Source organism: Rana temporaria, chromosome 9, assembly GCF_905171775.1.
Source record: "Rana temporaria chromosome 9, aRanTem1.1, whole genome shotgun sequence".
In the NCBI taxonomy this organism is placed as follows: domain Eukaryota; kingdom Metazoa; phylum Chordata; class Amphibia; order Anura; family Ranidae; genus Rana; species Rana temporaria.
Genome location: NC_053497.1, coordinates 43,490,388 through 43,511,700, shown reverse-complemented (window position 1 = coordinate 43,511,700; position 21,313 = coordinate 43,490,388). Strand labels below are relative to the sequence as shown.

Below are 21,313 nucleotides of genomic sequence, written 5' to 3'. Positions count from 1 at the left end.
CCCCAGGGACAGGAATGGACTGGCCATAGGGACTACAGGGAGTTTCCCGGTGGGCCGATGGCTCAGTGGGCCGTTTTTTAAAACAGAGATGAAGCTTGGAGGATTTTTTTTTAACGCCCTGGCAGCGCCCCAGTGTGAAAGCACTCAGGCTTTCACACTGGGACTGCAGCGGAAGCGTTTTTCAGTCGCTTTACAGGCGCTATTTTTAGCCCAAAAGCGCCTAAAAAACACCTCAGTGTAAAAAGGGGTCCTACACTCACCCCCTCTCTTTTACACTCACTCTCTTTTTCTTACACTCACCCCCCTCTCTCTCTCTCTCTCTCTCTCTCTCTCTCATTCCCCTCTCTCTCACCCTCTCATGATATACAATAATTGATGTAGGGGCCTTTTGGTGGGCGTTATTTTTCGGGGGGTGGGGGCAGCATTTTATTGAATTAAAGTGGGCCGGTCTGGATGAAGTCCAGGGCCAAATTTTTGTCCCGGTCCAGCCCTGCCCTGGGATGACATTTTGCATACTTGCATATATGCAGCTTGGCCAAATGTAAGCATGCATTATGCATATGTAATACTCAACCTCTGTGGAAGCTGAAAAGCACTGTAATTTACCAAGCTACTACAGTGATGGCCATAATCTTCAGTGTGTTGTCCTCCTGAACGGCTGCCCTTCTGCATAGTAACCACAGGGAATCAGTTGCCCAGTTTTGGGGGGGGGGGGGTGGATGCACCATTCAGAAAACAATTTTTTCCCAATGATTGTAAAGCATTCTCTGATTGAATGAGGTGGCGTCGAGGACGGGTGATGTCACAATCTCCACTTACAATGCACCAAGCTGGTCCAATGAATGTATACAAAATATATCATCCCGGAGTTTAGCTTTAATCTACCAATTCACCATCTAATTTATCTGTGAAGAGAACCACCCTGGAAACCTTGTCCAATTAATACTACTGCATAAAGAGATGGTGCAGAGAACGAGTGTGAGGACTGACACACATAGTGTACACTACAAATTCAAGGAACATACAGTATTACAGACAAAAGGAATAATGAAAGGTACAACATACCTCAAATGGGATTTCATCTTCACCTTCGGGAGCTTCTCCCTCTTCTTCCATGTGGCAACTCTGTGTAGAGAGAAGAAGTGTTTCTATTTGGAATAATAAAATCAATGCTAAACTAACCTCTTTATCCTGAACATCTGCTGAATAGAGTTGATAGTTCTATACCATGTGCAGCTGGTGGTCCATACAGTTTATACAGCACTAACAGTGGCTAAAAGCATTGGTAAAGGAAAAAATGTGCTTGGGCCAGCTTGGATCAAACTAACTATTTAAAGTAAAAGAAAACCTGCAGTTAGGCCTAAAGCCTAGGTGTGGGTTTGGAAACCATGCATAATTGCATGTGTTTCCCGACCCACAGGCAAACTACGCTGATGAGCGGGGGGTGCCAAAAATTATTAAAGTGTTACTAAACCCAGGACCCTGCATTCACTATATCTGGTCTCCCACAGTACACAGAACATGGAAATGCAATTATTTTAGTAAATATAAACTGCTAAATACCTTTTCTCACCAGCAGTATATAGCAGTCTTATGACTTCTATCAGTGCCTGGGTAAAGCTTGTAGGAGGGGTTTTCATACTGCTCTCTAGCAATACACAGCAAACTGAGCACGTGCAGGCTGACTCCACTGTCTTATCCAGACATGTTTTGGAGTCAGTGGAAGAAGGTGAGAATCAGAGAAGACAGGATCAAATAGCCTTTTTACACAATGCAAAGGATTAACCCCTTAGGTTCCACAGCGAGTATAACAAGCATGCTTTACTGCATATACACACTGATTTTACTGTTGTGGGTTTAGTAGCACTTTAGGGCAGGGATCTCCAAACTTTCTAAGCAAAGGGCCACTTTACTGTTCATCAGGCTTTAGGGGGGCCAGACTGTGGCCATCAGGAGTAGAAAAAAGTCCCAGCATAAGTTGGAGTAAACCATGCCCCATCTTCGATATCAGTGAGAGGAATTGTGCCCCATCACTTGTGTCATTGGGAGAAATTATGCCCCAATCGTTGGTGTCTTTGGTAGGAATTGCCATAGTTGATGTCATTGGGAGGAATTATGCCCCAATCCTTGGTCTCTTTGGTAGGAATTGTGCCCCGTCATTGGGCCCAATTGATGATGTCATTGGGTGGAATTGTGCCTCATCTTTGGTAGGAATTTTGCCCCGTCATTGGGCCCCATTGTTGATGTCATTGGGTGGAATTGTGCCCCATTTTTGGTGTCATTGGGCCCAATTGTTTGTGTCATTATGAGTAACTGTGTACCATTGTTGGTGTCAGTGAATGAAATAGTTCCCCAAGGGTCGGATAAATGCAAGCAAAGGGCCGCATCCGGCCCCTGGGCCGCAGTTTGGAGACTACTGCTTTAGGGCACCCTCAAGCATTTAAAAACAAGCTTTATAAAACTGCATGGTGAAACATGTGGTTCTTTGCAGCCACATTAAAAAAAAAAAAAAGGGTCAGGGACTTTTTCCCTGTGGGTCCCGCAGGTACAGTAGCCCATTTAAATGAATAGGTTGCTGCGCCCCCACAAATGCGGCACGCAGGATCGGCAATAGGCTTACAGAGATGCACTTTAGTAAAAAAAAACTCACAAGAAAGGCATAGGGGTCAATCACAGCAGCACACTTAAAATGACATATACCAAATGTATAGAATGAAACTTGCATACGTTGATATCACACATTGCATTTTCCAACTTACTTTTGCCATGATATCTGCGTATGCCATATACAAGTAATCTTCTTCCAGTTTTCTGCAGGGAAATTCATTTTGTAATGAGTTCAGAATGAGGAACATTTCATATAAATGTGATGACACAGAGCGGGCGTTTATTCTGTCTGTGTACACTTACGTTTTTTCTGTCAGAGCTGTTCTGCTGAAATGAAGGATGAGTTGGTGTAGAGGGTCTGGTTTCTTCTCCTCTTCTTCTTCCTCCTCTTCTTCTGTCTGACCAGCTTTCTGGGAAATTCAGTGTACAAGTAGTTTAAAGGGTTTTTTTTGTGTGCAAATCAAGGAAATTAAAAATGCATTCATGAAAGCCATTCTTAGTTAAAAAAAAAAAAGAAGAAGCACAATACATTCCTAAACATAGGCATGCGCACAGGGTGTGCCAGGTGTGCCCTAATCACCCTGTGCAGCACAGATTTCCCCTACTGTCCTGGTTCCCCCCACAGCACTGCCAGCTTCCCTCCTCTCCCGCCGGCTGTTGCTGCGGGGATGTTTTAGGATAAGTGGGGGAAGGAAGTCAGTAAATATGTAATTTACTGGCCCCTTGCCTTTCTGAATGAACATTATAAGTGATCGGTAGCGTGTGTCTGAGCTTTGGGGTGCACACCCTAATGCAATAGGCTGCGCACACCTGTGTTCCTAAGGCTTAATTTCCATGGACGTTTTTGGACGTTTTTACAGCCACTTTTCTGAGCGTTTTTTGCAGCTTAAAAACAGCTCTCCATGTTAGTCTATGGCCTCATGCCCACCATGACGTTTTTGAGCTGTAGATGGCTGAGCCGTTTTTAAGCTGCAAAAAAAACCCAGGACCAGTGCGTTCTGAAGCTCCAGCCTAGAACTGTAAAAACACCAGACATTAAAAAATGCTCAAAAACACGCAAAAACGCTACCGCTGCGTTTTTGAGCTCCAGCTTTTTTTTTTTTTTTTAAACATGGACAGGCGTTTTTAAGCTGTAAAAAAGGCTAAAAAAAGTGGCTGTAAAAACGTCCATGGAAATGAAGCCTTATAAGTATATATGTAAAGGCGCTGTGTAAATTGATGGTGCTACAGTCAGGGCTTTTTTTCAGGGGGAACTTGGGGGAACTCAGTTCCACCACCTTTGGCTCAGACCCTTTGGTGCCTGCTCACCACAATCACTTGTAAACACAGAAGTCCGGTTTCTGTGTTTACAAGTGACAGCTCTGCACTCTGTGTGTAACCCCCTGAACTCTGCACTCTGTATGTAATGCAATCCTGGTATTTAATTCCACTTTAAGACCCTTCTACTGTTTGTGAAATCTGAACGGGGTCGTGGTTGAGTTCCTGCACCTATTTTCTGAGAAAAAAAGCTCTGGCTACAGTAAATAAGTACCCGTGATACATAAATAAATAATAATTATAAAGGGGGGCAACCATATTTGTTCTTTAGGTTTTGATAACTGCTTTGCATTCCTACACAATGGTCGCATTTTACTGCTCCTTCTAATAATGCAAGTCTTGGTTACTTTTGTATATTGTTATTGCTTTTTTTTTTTTTTCAATGTACGAGGTATCGGCGAGTATGGGTGCAGCAGTCACCTGCCTATCCGAGGTAGTTTTTTCCCCCTTACTCCCCTGAGCCGTGGACGCAACAGGATCTCATTGGGGCGTCCAGGCCAGGGGAGGCCATCATAGGTCGAGGATGGGCCTTGTAAGCACTGATATTTGCTGTACCCATCCCTCGCTGTAGTAACTGTTTGTACCATTTTATTTTCTGCAATACGGATTGTGTATGTTAATATTATTTTTTGATCTGGCCGCCCTTTGTCGGACGCTCGATCAAACCACGTTGACCTTCTGTTTATGCTTGTCTAAAAAAACTCAATAAAACTTTATTGAACCTAATAATGCAAGTCTAGGGGGTACATTTGTTTAAAAAAAATAATAATAATTGTTGGACCAATGTCACAATGTCTGACCATATTTTGCTTATAATGTTGATTTCCTATGATTGTCGGCTCCATCTAGTTGTCCATAATGTAGATTTTTTTTCCTGAAGTAACCCAATCAGAAAAAATACCGCAATATGGACTCTATTTGGAGATGACAATTATAGGAAATAGCTATATTAAGCAAAACATGGTATGAATTTGTGAGGGCTAAGGAAATATTGGGACATTTGCCCAACATTTTTTTTTAAATAGTCCCCTCGGTTGACTCGTTTAAAAATATGTTGTGACGGTATCGGTATGATATCCCCGTCAAAGATTCCCTTCTTCCATAAGAACATCACCCCAATATTCCACTAGGAGGAATATCCCTGAGATCGCCCATTAAGCCACACATTAGTCCAGGCTTACTGCTAGAACAAGACACTTTAATGACACAAAAACTCAGCTTATATGTGGTTACAACCTGTTAGGAACGCCCCCCTCACACAGTGGGGTTTCCCATACAGATTATAGGAGACAAGTCGGAGCCGACCATGCAGACACGTTTCTTTAGATAAAGACATCAGTGGAGTTAATTAATACACTGAAGCAATCAGAATAATTAACATACTACTTCTCTAATCATTTAGCCTGATGATACAATACACATCTTTTAAGGGTAAACACAGATCTTCTTCACACAACACAATAGATCAATTAACGTTTAGAATAGTGAGGGGACATTAGCACGTCAATAACCTGTCAGAGGAATGAATCACACATGAAATTCCTTTCTACCTCTACCCATATGGCTAGCAGGGAGCAGTAAACTGAGACATATAGGCAAATGTATCACAATGGCCCCCCTTTTGCTCCCTGCTCCGGCAAACCCGGTTGGACCTTCCCTGGTCCAGTAGGGTTGACGGGTTCAGAGCTTTTAGTCCGAGGTTAACTCCGTTTGGCATGACTGACCTCCCTTGGCAACTGCTTCAGACTCAGGTATGTCACCGGGTCATCAGATCACACGCCGGTCAGTCCCCAAGTCTTTGTGCGATCTGCAAAGTCACCAGAAGTCAGTTTGAAGAAAGCGAATGGGTCTGTGCGCCGCCGTCTAGGTGTCCCGCTATGGGAGGGGGCTCTGAAGTGACAATCACAGGAGATTCATAAAAAGAAAAAGTTATATTTGTTGAAATGCTGTAGCACTGGTGCTCAGAGTCCGGGGGGGGGAGGGGAATCAGAGCCCCATAAGGTCAGCCACCCTCTGCTCCCTCCGCAGCCGCTGGTTCTCCTCTTGGAGCTTCTCCAGCTCCATCTCCAGTTCATGGAGCCTGGGGGGGTCAGCCTGCTGTGACCTCAGGTGGTTGTTTTCCTCCTCCATGCGGCTTATGCACTCCTCCAGCTCCATGTACTCACGGATCAGCTCCTGCTTGCTCATGTCCTGCAGGCTCTCCACATGGTCCTTCATCATCAGGAACTGGGTGGTGGTGTAAGGGGCCACCGGTGGGCCCTTGGCGAACATCTCGGCCCGCATCTGGGACGCTCGCTGCGACTCCCTCTCCTCCAGTCGCTTCTTCTCCTCCCCGGTCTGCTTGTTACACGGCTTCCAGGACCTCTTCTTCTTGAAGGGTGGCCGGCGGTGCCTCTTTCTGCCCAGCTCCCTCCAGGGCCCCTCCGGCTCAGGGCTGGAGCCCATGACCAGCTGACAATGGTGTTCCCTGTTGTCCGTAATAGCAGATTGTACCATGAGGGCTTCGTAAGGGGTGCCCAATGGTTCTTCCCGACCCAGCTCCTGGGGATCCCAAGCCGAGTCTACACAATGGGCTGCTGCTGGAGGGCGGTACCCAGGTTGAGACCAATTTGACCTGGTGTTGTCATTCATGGGGCAATTCTGCTTGAAGTGACCCAGCTGTTTGCACCGGAAGCAGCGTTGTTCGTTGCCCTCCTGGCGTGGATAGCGAGGGCTAGATGTCACCGGTCTGTTAGGAGGTTGGTATCTAGCGGCTGGTGGGTGTGAGGGCACCGTTGGTCGTGGAGGTTGTACCCGTGGTGTGACCTGGTTCGTCTTGCGAGTATCTGCATATTCATCCGCCAACTTAGCGGCCTCTGGTAGAGTCATGGGCCTGCGATCTCTCACCCAGTCTTTGACGTCCGTCTGGATGTGATTGTAAAATTGCTCCAGGAGCATTAGTTGCAAAATGTCCTCTGCGGTGGTGGCCTGGCTGCTGTTAGCCCAGTTAGAGGCCGACCGGGACAACTGGCATGCCCATAAGAGTCTTTCGTGGTTTTGCGTGAGTCACTGAACTTCTGTCGGTGGGACTCTGGGGTTACTGCATAACGAGCCAGGAGCACTTCTTTAACCCGGGCGTAGCTATGGATATCCTGATCTGGCACGGTCCGGAAAGTATCAGAAGCTTTGCCTGACAGTTTGCCTGACAATATTGCAACCCACTCTCTTCTAGCTATTCGGTGCAGGTTACATTGTCGCTCAAAATCCGCCAGGAAGTTATCAATCTCACAGTCCTTTTCATCAAAAGCTTTAAAAGCGCTAAACGGAATCTTCCTTGCGTCTGCTGTGCTGTACTCACTGTTTGGAGAATGTGCGGCTGCTGGTTGGACTGCTGCCAGTTTTAACTGTAGTTCTGCGTTTACTAACAGGTCCATCACTTTCAGCACCACATCCGGCGTTGGGTTCGGGCCGAACCAAGCTAGCTTCTCTCTCATTAGCTTGTTGGCTGGTGATTCCTCTTCCTGAATCACTGGTGTCTCCATCTCTTGTACTGCTGGCGTTGCTGCAATCCCGTCCTCCTGGTCTAGCTCCATTGATTCTGCTATGATGACCCGCTTGGTTTTGTTGCTAGCAATCCTTCCACGAACTTCCAGTAGTTCTTCCAGTGTCTGCTTGGAATCCGGGTGTGAAGGGGAATAGAAGGGAAAATCCCACTGCTACCAACCAATTGTGACGGTATCGGTATGATATCCCCGTCAAAGATTCCCTTCTTCCATAAGAACATCACCCCAATATTCCACTAGGAGGAATATCCCTGAGATCGCCCATTAAGCCACACATTAGTCCAGGCTTACTGCTAGAACAAGACACTTTAATGACACAAAAACTCAGCTTATATGTGGTTACAACCTGTTAGGAACGCCCCCCTCACACAGTGGGGTTTTTTTCCATACAGATTATAGGAGACAAGTCGGAGCCGACCATGCAGACACGTTTCTTTAGATAAAGACATCAGTGGAGTTAATTAATACACTGAAGCAATCAGAATAATTAACATACTACTTCTCTAATCATTTAGCCTGATGATACAATACACATCTTTTAAGGGTAAACACAGATCTTCTTCACACAACACAATAGATCAATTAACGTTTAGAATAGTGAGGGGACATTAGCACGTCAATAACCTGTCAGAGGAATGAATCACACATGAAATTCCTTTCTACCTCTACCCATATGGCTAGCAGGGAGCAGTAAACTGAGACATATAGGCAAATGTATCACATATGTACTCTGTGTTTGACTGATATCTTAGTAATTGTTAAAGAGCAATCTTATTTTTAGAGAGTCAAATGTTTCCACACATTGAAAACGAGTTTTCCTCTGCAGCAAGCAGGCAAGGGACAGGCTACTCAATCTGTGGCTGCTTTCTACAGAAAACGAATTATAGGACTTTACACACCTTTTGTTTTGATCTACCTGAAATGTATTTAGGTTTAAGGTCTGTACTGAGTACTGGTTCGATTTTAAAAAAAAACACCCGAATCCCCTTGACAAAATGAGCCTCAATCTAATGTTAAAAATTAAGATTTTGGGTGAACCTCCACTTTAACAAATCAAAAGGGAGCATATAAGAGAAGCACATTGTTGGAGTTTGCATACATATCAAGTCTCATCTCATAGGTGTTTGTTACTTACCGCTAAGTCATCAATCATCCGGTCTTCAAAATCATGCTCCTCAGTCATAATCCAGCTATGTTTATAACCTTCCAGAAACATGTTACATGCACGGTGCCTAGCAAGAAAACCAAAATCCTATTAACTCTTGTAAAACAAAAAGCTTCCATGCACAAGATAGAAAAGAGTAGGATATGGGCAGTAATAAACGAACTAAAAAAATTATTCCATTTGTATCGGTCATCACCTGTGTCCCTGGTTCCAAATTCTGCCTCCCCATAGCCATAACTGACACAGCGAGCCCCATAGGTAGGTTATTAATTTAAACATTTTTAATTATTTATTTTTTGGATTGTCTTCCTTATCTCATAGGTACAGGGGGGTTTACAAACTGGTTTGTATGATGTATGTATAGAAGATGAATTGATTCATTATGTCTTTTTTAATTGTTTTATACTAGGCATCCTGTCAGATGAAGCAACTTTGAAGCGCTGAGGAAGTGCTTGTGAATGCGAAACACGTAGGAAATTCTTCTGTCTGACCATTGCCTCATTGGCTTTATGTGCTGCATGGTGGAATTAGATTCCCCACTGTGTGCTTTAATTTTTAATGTTTGTAATAAAAAGATAAATATTTTACATTGTGCATGTTATTTTTTGAATATATGCTAGAGGCTATCCTTGAAAACCGCCTTTCTTCTATTTGCTCTTTTTTTTTAAGAAATAAAAAAATGATGCAACAAGATATTCAAAAAAACATCAACAGTGTACAGAGATAGAGAAGTTTAATACACTTTGTGCAGTATACTGTCCTAAAGTATTAGCCATTTTTGGCTAAATAAAGTTGAGAAATGTTGTTGTATTTATCTATGGATTAGCGGACAAGATTTTAGTTGGGTGTCGGAAATACTTCCTAATATCACCATATCATACTGTGCTTATGTTTATAGGTTAGCAAAGGTGCTAACAAGGTACCTGCTTAGAGGTAAAGGGCCATGCATACAGGCCGAATATTGGGCAGCATTTGGCCTGTGTGTACAGCAGCTGAACTGAAAAAGGTCTGCCATCCCCCTGACAGAACACAATAGCTCAGCAGGGAAATCGATGTACTAACATTCCATAGTTATTACTGCAGCTCCTCTGGAGCTCTTGAGTTTGTTTTTTTCGTTCGGTCCACTGGGTTGAACGAAAAAAAAAAATTATAGGCTTGAACATCAACAAGCCACAGCATGCAATGGTCCTGTACATACCTGGGCAAGTTGTACAGTGGTGTCATCCGGAAACAGGCCACAACGGCACGCCGACGTTGTTTGGAGAGAAGCTTATGCCAAACAGCTTTCTTGGATTTGAAGGGGTGTTCAGTCTGGTGGTGAAAAAGTAAGATGGAAGGCAAATAGAATGTGATGAGGATGTTAACAAACAGTAATGCTTATATAGATTTCTTACATTTGAGCTCCAGGTAAATATGACCATCTAATTCAGTTATATGCTTATTACAAAAAAAAACATTAAATGCTGGTAGTACCCCGCATTTCTTTTGATATTAGCTTAGTGTAATCCCTTGCAAAGTAGGAGTCAGGATGGAGCAGCACTACGAAAATTAGGTTCTTCTGCAGCATCAATCTAACACAAGGAATATGCTTACAGGAGTGGACAGCACATAAATGACCTCATAAAATGCCATTCACAGGATGGAGCAATGGATTACTGGAAAGTCCAGGACCTGGTAATATTGCCTGGAGCACACGATTAATATATATATATATATATATATATATATATATATATATATATATATATATATTTATATATATTACACACACACACACACACACTAAAATATTATTTATTTACTGGTTTGCCTGGAGTGTAACTTTAAACAACGTTAATAAGGCAATAAGGCAAAGAGCAATGTGCATCAATACACAAACAAATCACACGTAATTAATCATTGGCCTGACTGCAATAAGCCAAATTGTTATTGATTACTATGGGTTTTTACTCCATGATTTGTTCCATTATCTCAGTAAATTATCTCAACAGCACATTTACAGTTTTGAATAAGGACTCACCAGCTCCAGATGAAAGAGGACAGCGGAGACCTCCTGTACACGTTTCACAATCTTCTCAGGATTGTTGGAGTCTTCTGCTTTACCTGACATCTTATTATACAGGGCCATCTGCCAACGCATTGAGGAATCCTCCACCTGGCCCGAGAAATCATATCAACATATGAAACAGAGAAAAAAAACAAAAAGAGTGCAGGCCTTTCTGTATAGTGAAGGATCCACCTTCTATTCAAATCAATGTTCATGAAGGTAACTCATCCCTAAGAACTAACATTATTATGGTGGCAAGATATAGGGCAAATGTCACACAAGACAATCAGATTAGTCCTGTCCTATTCATAGTGCAAGCAAAAACTGCAAACCATCATTTAACTACTAAAAGTAACATCTATACATCTTATTTACTCCTATTTTATAAGTAATTGTGGGGTATAACTCCCTAATATGTTATCATACCACCTTCACCAGTCTGTCAAAATCAATACTGGTTCTATTAGGTACATGTTATGAGCCGAGTATTAAAAGCATTATGCACTGGAAGCTTGTTGTATACAGCAGAACACCTTTATTTTCATGGAGGATATCTTTATCATGAACAGGAACAAGGAGCATACAAGTACACACTTAGATACAGACAATACATCCTGCCATTACATTACCACAGATAATACACATTATAACATTGCAGTGCCACCTGCTGGGTAGAAAGGTATAATGCATATATATATATATATAACAAATATAAAATCATGACCCCTCTCAAGCGTTTCATCTTCAGAAAGAAAAAGTTCAACGCTCGTAATCTTTCCTCATCACCAAGGTCCTCCAGTCCTTTTATTAGCTTTGTTGCCCTTCTCTGGACTCTCTCCAGCACATCCCTCCAGAGGACTGGTGCCCAGAACTGGATGGCATACTCCAGGTGCGGCCTAACCAGAGTCTTGTAGAGTGGGAGAATTATTGTTTTATCTCTGGAGTTAATCCCCTTTTTAATGCATGCCAATATTCTGTTGGCTTTGCATGCAGCAGCCTGTCATTGCATGCCATTGCTGAGCCTATCATCTACTAGGACCCACAGGTCCTTTTCTATCCTAGAATCCCCCAGAGGTTTTCCCCCCCAGTGTATAGATTGCATTCATATTTTTGCCACCCAAATGCATTATTTTAAATTTTTCTACATTAAACCTCATTTGCCATGTAGTTGCCCACCCCATTAATTTGTTCAGATCTTCTTGCAAGGTTTCCACATCCTGCAAAGAAATTATTGCCCTGCTTAGCTTAGTATCGTCCGCAAATACTAAGATTGAGCCGTTTAACCCATCCACCCATTATGAATAAATTAAATAGGATTGGTCCCAGGACAGAACCCTGGGGGACCCCATTTTCCATATCGGACCATTTGGAGTACTCCCCATTTATCACCACCCTCTGAACTTGCCCCTGTAGCCAGTTTTCAATCCATGTACTCACCCTTTGGTCCATGCCAACAGACCTTAGTTTGTGCAGTAAACGTTTATGGGGAACTGTATCGAATGCCTTTGCAAAATCCAGATACACCACATCTACAGGCCTTCCTTTATCTAGATGGCAGCTCACCTCCTCATAGAAGGTTAATAAATTGGTTTGGTAATTCCAGGTGTCAATTTTGTTATTACAGATGTAAATGCAGTTACGAGAAAAAAGGCATTCCATATTTAGATTCACTAAGGCCCCTTTCACACCAGCGGACCGTATGTCTATTTCATCCATCTGTTTTCAGATGAAATACGGACATACATGTATCCCTATTGGATAGCGGGTGTCAGCGAATAAACATCCGATGACACCCGATCTCATCGGTGTCCGTTATGCTCCGATTCTGCAGACGGAGGAAAATCCTATTTCCATTACGTCTGCAGAGCGGATCGGATGAACACGGACAGACGGTCCATGTTCATTCGATCCCCCTATAGGGGAGAGCGGAGATCTGACAGGGCGGTCCCTGCACAGTGTGCAGGGACCGCTCTGTCATCTGCCGGCTCAGCAGGGATTAACGGAGCGATCCCTGCTGAGCAAGCGGATGAGACATGTACGGATCCTCACGGGATCCATACATGTGAAAGGGCCCTAATAGTGTCTACAATCACAATCACAAATTCAATCATCAAATTTTTAGCAGACGGCCACAAAATGTATCATCAGTCATGCTAGGCCTATACAAAAACAAAGTAGTCCTGTATTTATCAACCACATATTTTCTTCTTACCATCAGCAGGTATAAAGTCATGTCATTAGCTTTTTATTGCACATAGGAATGGATTTACTATAGGCAAATAGACTGAGCAAGTGCAGTTGCACTCATTTTACTTAGTAAAGGTGGCAAGGCTTTACTTTATAAAGAATATCCAATCGGCTGCAAGAAACAAAAAATTAATAAAAAAATCATATTTTTTTTAGACATGATTGGATGATAGAAATCAGCAGAGCTTCCCCACATTTACTAAGCTCTGGGGGAAATTAGCGCAACTGCACTTGCAGAGTGGACAGTCTATTTGTCTTTAGTAAAGTAACTCCATTGTCTTAATGTACTACCGAGAAGCTTGTGGCACTAAAGATTGTATTGCCTATAGGCTTCAGTGATGGAAATTTTGCTCTGGATATCACACATGAATAAAATGATTGCAGAACAAAGATTCAGACTGCATGTCAGAAAGCACTAACCTTTCCCTGAAGATGGAGATTGTTGTTTAGAAATTCTCTTACTTCTTCATCTGTGTCTTTCTGTTGAGAAAAAAAATAAAAAAAAGATACATTTTACATATATGACACAAGAAATTGTATCATATATGAGAACAAAAGCATATTAACTATTCTTTAAACTTTTATGGGGTGAGCGATAGACGGCATATGGGCAGGGATTTAAAGCTGAACTCCAGGTATGGCAGTTTTTACATAGTTGCATTGTTTCAAGTTGAAGCAATATACTGTAAGTTTGTATGTGCCATACCCTGTGGGATCCCCCTTTAAGTTGGAAATCACTGTAGTAGGCACCCCTACTATATTGATTACTGCTGGCTTCCGGGCCTTGTGCAAGCAGCTTTCTTGTTGCTTATTGAACACAAGAGGTTGCTGTTCAGTGCAGGTGCCATTCAGAGAACATTTTGCATTTTCCCAATGAATAAAAATGTGTTCTCTAATTGGAAGAGGTGAAGATTGTGAAGTCACCACTCCACCACTCCTCCTCCTCCTCCTCCTCCTCCCCTTGTCCAATCCAAGAACGCTTTGCATTGTAAAGCGTTCTGGGATTGGCGCCCATGCCATGCAAGCAACGGCCTATGTAAAAAAAAAAAAAAACATAAGAGGAGTTCATCTTTAAAAAGGTGTTCAAAATCCAGATCAGGAACTGAATAAAGCCCAGTGGAAGTCACCCACTTATTTATCTTTCCTTACTGTTTGACTGCCTATTTTGCGACTTTAAGTGAGCTTTACATATGAAAAAGATCTATAGAAGCCATCTTTAAAAGATAGACTCTTGAACAAAGTCTAAATCTAGTCAAGGCATTTTGATCCTAGCCTTTTCCTTGCTTTGTAGCTTATACAATATATGCAAAGCTTGCTGTATCTAGAAATTCTGGGGTATACATATACATTTCTAATATTAAAATTAGGTAAAATACATACTTTGAATACCTAAAAATTACCTAAAATTTTTATTTTTCACCTACCCTATTTTTCTACATACACCACACTCACCAGAGAATAGCGTGTCTTGGCCAATGTAATCAGCTCCTGGTCAGTTGGAGAACACATGTTGAGACCAATCGGAAGCATCTTCTTCAGAGTGGCCACAATAAGTGATGTCTGTACAGAGTATCGATCTCCACGGCGCTTCTTTTTCGTGCGCTCTTGGTCAGAGCCACCAGACTGAAGGGAGGGAAAATTAGTAGACCATTTAAACATGAAAACATCAGAATTCCAAGGATACATGGCACATGCAGTTCAGTCACATGGCAATAACCAATGACAGACCCGAGGCCAGGTCAATTATCTTAACAGACTGCCAACAACCAAAACAGGCACGAGCTCTCCCCATCACACAGCCTCAGACACAATTTGCCAAGAGTCTGGACAGCTGCTCCAACTAAACAGTGTCCGCCAAGAGCAAAGTTGCAGCCACTATCAGAGCCCAAAAAAGCATCACTCAAGTGAGACCCCCCATGTGCTGGGGTCCTTTGTAATACACAGAAAACACAGACCTGTACGTAAAATGTGCTCGTCCAACATCTCTGGTTTTACCTTTTAATCTTTGCGATATCACTGGTTAGGAACCTTTCTTACGTTCATTTACAACGTGGGAGATATTGACCATAAAAAGAAGGCCTCTTTATGGTGTCCATGCATGATCTGATTATCCGGTAGATTATGTAATGTCAGACATAATCTGATGATAGTCAAGTATTTTAGTGTAACTCCAAAGTCAGAAGATAACCACTCAGACATTGTATGACAGGTTAGTCAATGTAGTCATACAACACAATTTCCAATGGACAATATGCAAAGACGGAAAAGTTCAGCTTGGAAAGAGCAGATCTGGTTATCTATGAGTATCACCAAAACTTTCCTTGGAGCTCTCTGTACCCGAGCCTTGAGTTTAGGCTACCTGGTTCATAATTCACAGGCAAAAATTTTGTTTTCTAGCCTTTATTGGTTTCTGTAAGGAAAACTTTGTTCCTCCAGTTTTATTATACAGTATTTGTTTTACCAGATGTATAATTGAAGTTAAAACTTTCTTACATCCTCTGTCTGACTTCCTATTTTGCAACTTCAAGTGAGCTTTACATATGAACAAGATCGATAGAAGCCATCTTTAAAAGATAGACTCTTGAACAAAGTCTAAAGCTAGTCAAGGCATTTTGATCCTAGCTTTTCCTTGCTTTGTAGCTCATACAATATATGCAAAGCCTGCTGTATCTAGAAATTCTGGGGTATGTATATACATTTCTAAGATTAACATTAGGTAAAATACATACGTTGAATACCTATAAATTACCTTAAAATTATAATTTTTCACCTACCCTATTTTTCTATCTTTTTTAAACATATCAATACGTCAAAAATTATTTTTGTTATTATAGGGGAACTGCATCTTATTTTATTGTTTTAATACCAGGAAAGCTTGCACCTGTTTATCCTGTACTTATTACTCTTGGGGGCTGAGTTACTAAAACTGGTGAGTGCAAAAGCTGGTACAGCTCTGCATAGAAACCAAATCAGGATTTTTTTTTTGTCAATGCTTAACTGAACAAGCTGAAGTTAGAAGCCGATTAGCTACTATGCACAGCTGTACCAAATTGTGCACTCCAGTTTTAGTAAATCAACCCCTTAGTGTAGAGATATTGAAAGGTGTAATGTATACTTTCTAACAAAAGAATGCAGTGAAGGTTCCCACAGTTTGCCTTGAAGTCCCTCCAGCAAAGTCTAATCGACAACTTCAGAGGAATATAAATGAATGTACTTGTTTGGTTACTAAAAAACTTGCACTACTCTTAATTGGTAAACTAAAGTTGAACTTTGGGGATGGTATCAAAACCTCAACACTACACGATTAAACAATGATTGATGATGATGTTACACAGATGACAGCATAACTATATCAACATTAGTATAACATAGCATGTTTTAGTTTGCATGTAAAGAAATAATCTGAACTAGCAATGAAACGGCACATATGTATAGTAGGTCAGTAGGAAAATGCATGGATATGAAGAGGAAAACAAGATCACAGGAGTTTGGGGACATTATAGGCCAAGTCCAGAGAAAACTGATTTGAAAACTTGAATTGATACTGGATGGTTGGCTCATCCACTGTCTTCCGATATATCTCAGGGACTCGTTCTCGTCTCTTTCACAAGGCTGAAGCCATTACCATCACCCCAAACTCTTGTTCCTGGATTCTGAATTAACACAGCTATTTTATAGATGAGGTAACAAACCCACTTAAGACGACAGGTCAAAGCCTGAAAATCCAGCAAGGGTACCTTCTAGACACACAAGCCTGGCATTATATTTAACTTGCTTCTAACTCTGCCAAAACAGAAGTATCAGTTTTTGGTGAAGCTGGCCTTTAAAGATCAGGGACTGAAATTAGAAGCGACTGATAAAAGAGAGGAGGTCAAGAAAATGAAGAAGTCAACAAGATGAAGGAAGTAACAGTGATGATTATAAATGTGCCCGGATTTCTTCAGTATAATAGAGGACATGGTTACACTTTCATGTGAAAGTTGACATCAAGAGTTATGAAAAGAAGATATTGAAGGCATCATGCTAAGGATTATCACACACTAAATAAACTCTACAACTACATGTTACACAAATAAGCAGACCAGCAGATTGGTGGAGAAGTACCCAATACTCCAAGGTTGATGCAAGGAGACATAGAAAAGCTTAAATATGACATGAACAAGGATGTTTGATGTCATGAACACAGAGGACAATACTTATCAAAGACACAGAGGAGGATACATAAAGGGTGGGAATGACGTGGTGATATAGGCAGGGTTAACATTTTGTACAAGACTAGATGCGTAGGATGGCCTCCTTGTGAAACTCCTAATCCTGCCTGAAGTCTGTATGTCAGTTTCCTATTCTGTGTTTCAGGGCTTCTCTGTGTTTATGGGATTCTCATCAGTGAGGACATGTTTTGTTGACTTCTGACCATCTGCGGAGTTTGGATTAATACATAGGTATTAATCCAAACTCAGCAGACGGCATACATTTTTTAAGGAGCCATTGAACCTAAATAAACTTTTCTTAAACAATTTTTTTTGGAGGTGTTAATAACATTCATATCTCAGATTAAATGTACTAATTGCTGTATACTTGAGGGACCTTTTATACTGTATATATATTTATATATCTGTGTATGCCATTAGTAGCTCTTTCACATATACAGCCAGTAAAAAAAAGTACTGAACACGCACAATTTTTCTAGGTAAATATATTTCTAAAGGTGTTATTGACTTGAATTGTTTACCACATGTCGGTAACAACCCATGAAATCCATCCATCCATACAAAGAAACCAAAACAAATATGTTCAGAAATTAGGTTATGTGAAATATAATGGAATGCTACAGGGAAAAAGTATTGAACATGGTAACTGAAATGTATTTAATACTTCATACAAAATCCTTTGTTGGTAATGACAGATTCAAGATGCCTCTTGTATGGAGACACTAATCGCATGCATTGCTCTGGTGTGATTTTGGTCCATTCTTCCACACAGTCTTCAAATCTTAAAGAATCTGTGGGCCTCTTCTATGAACTCTAGCAGCTTTATTATTTTTCTTTGAAACCAATTGAGAATTTCCTTAGCTTCATGTTTGGGATCATTGGGCCAGATCCTCAAAAGAGATACTCCGACTTAAGTGGTGTTCAGTCTGTGTGTAACTTTGGAAACGATCCTCAAAAGGCTTTTTCCAAAGTTACACAGAAGATCCGGCATGTGTAATTGATTTACACTGCCTAATTTTAGGATGCAGTACCGCATCCGCCGCTGGGGGCATTTCGAGTCGAAATGCCGTTGCTAGTATGCAAATTAGCACTTAAGGCGATCCACAAAGCTTTCTAGCTTCTTTTTTGCGCCGTAAGTGTTATTTTGCAAGTGTAAAATTAGGGCTCGTTTTACAAAGTGTAAAGTTAGTCACACCTTGTAAAGGCCCATTCCAGCCACGGCATTTGGTATGCTTTCCCGAGGGAGAACTCCACGTCAATTTGTAAAAAACAAAACCGGCATGGGTTCCCCCCCAGGAGCATACCAGGCCCTTAGGTCTGGCATGGGTTGTAAGGAGACCCCCCCTACGCCGAAAAATTGACGTAGGGGGTCCCCCTACAATCCATACCAGACCCGTATCCAAAGCACGCTACCCGGCCAGCCAGGAAGGGAGTGGGGACGAGCGAGCGCCCCCCCCCCCTCCTGAGCCGTGCCAGGCCGCGTGCCCTCAACATGGGGGGGTTGGGTGCTCTGGGGCAGGGGGGCGCACTGCGGGCCCCCCCACCCCAGAGCACCCTGTCCCCATGTTGATGAGGACAGGACCTCTTCCCGACAACCCTTGCCATTGGTTGTCGGGGTCTGCGGGCGGAGGCTTATCGGAATCTGGGAGTCCCCTTTAATAAGGGGGCCCCCAGATACCGGCCCCCCACCCTAAGTGAATGGATATGGGGTACATCGTACCCCTATCCATTCACCTGGAGGCAAAAAGTAAAAGTTAATAAACACACAACACAAGGCTTTTTAAAATATTTTATTATTCTGCTCCGGACGCCCCCCCTGTCTTCGTTATTAGCTCAATTACCAGGGGGGGCTTCTTCTTCCGCTCTCCGGGGGTCTTCTTCCACTCTCCGGGGGTCTTCCGCTCTCCGGGGGGGCTTCTCCGGACTCCGGGGGGGCTTCTCCGGACTCCGGGGGGCTTCTTCCATCTTCTCCCCTCTTCCGCTCTTGACTCGGCGAACCCCGGTTCTTCTGCAGCTCTCCGGTGCCTTCTTCTTCAGCGCTGGCTGCCTGCTATGTTTGTGTGTTAGCTCGATTTCAAACAGGCAGCCGGCGCGGTCTTCTGTGGCGTCAGGGTCTTCTGTTCTTCTCTCTTCCGATGTTGCCTCGTCGCCTGTTGTCGCTGTAATGATGGAAGCGCGCCTTGCATCACATTTATATAGGCATCACCGTCCCATCATGCTCCGGTAGGTACCCACGTGGTGGGTGCACGTGGGTAGGCACCCACCACGTGGGTACCTGCCGGAGCATGATGGGACGGTGATGCCTATATAAATGTGATGCAAGGCGCGCTTCCATCATTACAGCGACAACAGGCGACGAGGCAACATCGGAAGACCAGAAGAACAGAAGAGAAGATGACGCCACAGAAGACCGCGCCGGCTGCCTGTTTGAAATCGAGCTAACACACAAACATAGCAGGCAGCCAGCGCTGAAGAAGAAGGCACCGGAGAGCTGCAGAAGAACCGGGGTTCGCCGAGTCAAGAGCGGAAGAGGGGAGAAGATGGAAGAAGCCCCCCGGAGTCCGGAGAAGCCCCCCCGGAGTCCGGAGAAGCCCCCCCGGAGAGCGGAAGACCCCCGGAGAGTGGAAGAAGACCCCCGGAGAGCGGAAGAAGAAGCCCCCCCTGGTAATTGAGCTAATAACGAAGACAGGGGGGGCATCCGGAGCAGAATAATAAAATATTTTAAAAAGCCTTGTGTTGTGTGTTTATTAACTTTTACTTTTTGCCTCCAGGTGAATGGATAGGGGTACGATGTACCCCATATCCATTCACTTAGGGTGGGGGGCCGGTATCTGGGGGCCCCCTTATTAAAGGGGACTCCCAGATTCCGATAAGCCTCCGCCCGCAGACCCCGACAACCAATGGCAAGGGTTGTCGGGAAGAGGTCCTGTCCTCATCAACATGGGGACAGGGTGCTCTGGGGTGGGGGGGCCCGCAGTGCGCCCCCCTGCCCCAGAGCACCCAACCCCCCCATGTTGAGGGCACGCGGCCTGGCACGGCTCAGGAGGGGGGGGGCGCTCGCTCGTCCCCACTCCCTTCCTGGCTGGCCGGGTACCGTGCTTTGGATACGGGTCTGGTATGGATTGTAGGGGGACCCCCTACGTCAATTTTTCGGCGTGGGGGGGTCTCCTTACAACCCATGCCAGACCTAAGGACCTGGTATGCTCCTGGGGGGGAACCCATGCCGGTTTTTTCTTTGAAAATTGGCATGGAGTTCTCCCTCAGGAATGCATGCCGCTGTCATTTTTTTTTTCCCCGACGCAACTTTAAGCCGTCGCGATCCTCAAAACTCGGCGTAACGTAACTTCGCGCATGCGCAGTACGGCCGACGCGCATGCGCAGTACGGCCGGCGCGGGAGCGCGCCTCATTTAAATGGGACTCGCCCCATTTGAATAGGAACGCCTTGCGCCGGCGGAATTTTAGTTACACAGCCTGAAATTTCTAGATAAGTGCTTTGTGGATCAGGCACTTAGGTAGAAACTTTAAGCCAGTGTAACTTAAATTGGATTTTTTAAGTTACGTCAGGTTTTTGTGGATCTGGCCCATTGTCTTGCTGAAATGTCTATCCTTGTTTCATCTTCAACGTTCTGATAGATAGCAGCTGATTGTTATCAAGAATGTCTGGTTACATTTTTCCATTCATCCTTCCTTCAACGACATGAAGTTTGCCAGTACCGTATGCTGAAAAACAGCCTCACACCATGATGTTCCCACCTCCAAACTTCACTGTTGGTTTGGGGGTGGTTTTTGGGTGATGTGCCATTTGACCTCCAAACATGTGTGTATTATGGCATTCAAAGAGTTCAGTAGTTACATTTTGGTCACATCTGACCAGGCTATATTCTCCCAGTATTTCACAGGCTTGTCTAAATATTGTGCAGCAAACGTTAAACAAGCTTCAACGCACTTTTTCTTCAGCAATGGAGTCATGCGTGGTGAGCGTGCATACAGGCCATGGTAGTTGAGTGCATTACTTATTATTTTCTTGGAAACAATTGTACCTGCTAACTCCAGGTCTTCCTGAAGCTCTCCACAAGTGGTCATTGGCTCTTGGACAACTCTTCTGATAATTATTTTCACTCTGTCAAAAATCTTGCGAGAAACACCTGGTCGTGGCCAGTTTATGGTGAAATTATG

General features: G+C 43.4%; 1 protein-coding gene across 11 annotated transcripts in view; it reads right to left on the bottom strand.

Moving 5' to 3' along the window:
• Positions 1 to 21,313, bottom strand: part of RYR1 (ryanodine receptor 1) — a 273,212-nt gene that overhangs the window by 52,022 nt on the left and 199,877 nt on the right. For all 11 annotated transcript variants that reach the window (XM_040323298.1, XM_040323302.1, XM_040323300.1 and 8 more), the window contains 8 exons: positions 14,378 to 14,548; positions 13,346 to 13,405; positions 10,652 to 10,786; positions 9,830 to 9,942; positions 8,602 to 8,698; positions 2,911 to 3,017; positions 2,760 to 2,811; positions 1,066 to 1,125 (listed from right to left, as the gene is read on the bottom strand). In XM_040323298.1, the coding sequence (XP_040179232.1) occupies positions 1,066 to 1,125; positions 2,760 to 2,811; positions 2,911 to 3,017; positions 8,602 to 8,698; positions 9,830 to 9,942; positions 10,652 to 10,786; positions 13,346 to 13,405; positions 14,378 to 14,548 (795 nt within the window). The remainder of the gene's footprint in view (positions 1 to 1,065; positions 1,126 to 2,759; positions 2,812 to 2,910; positions 3,018 to 8,601; positions 8,699 to 9,829; positions 9,943 to 10,651; positions 10,787 to 13,345; positions 13,406 to 14,377; positions 14,549 to 21,313) is intronic.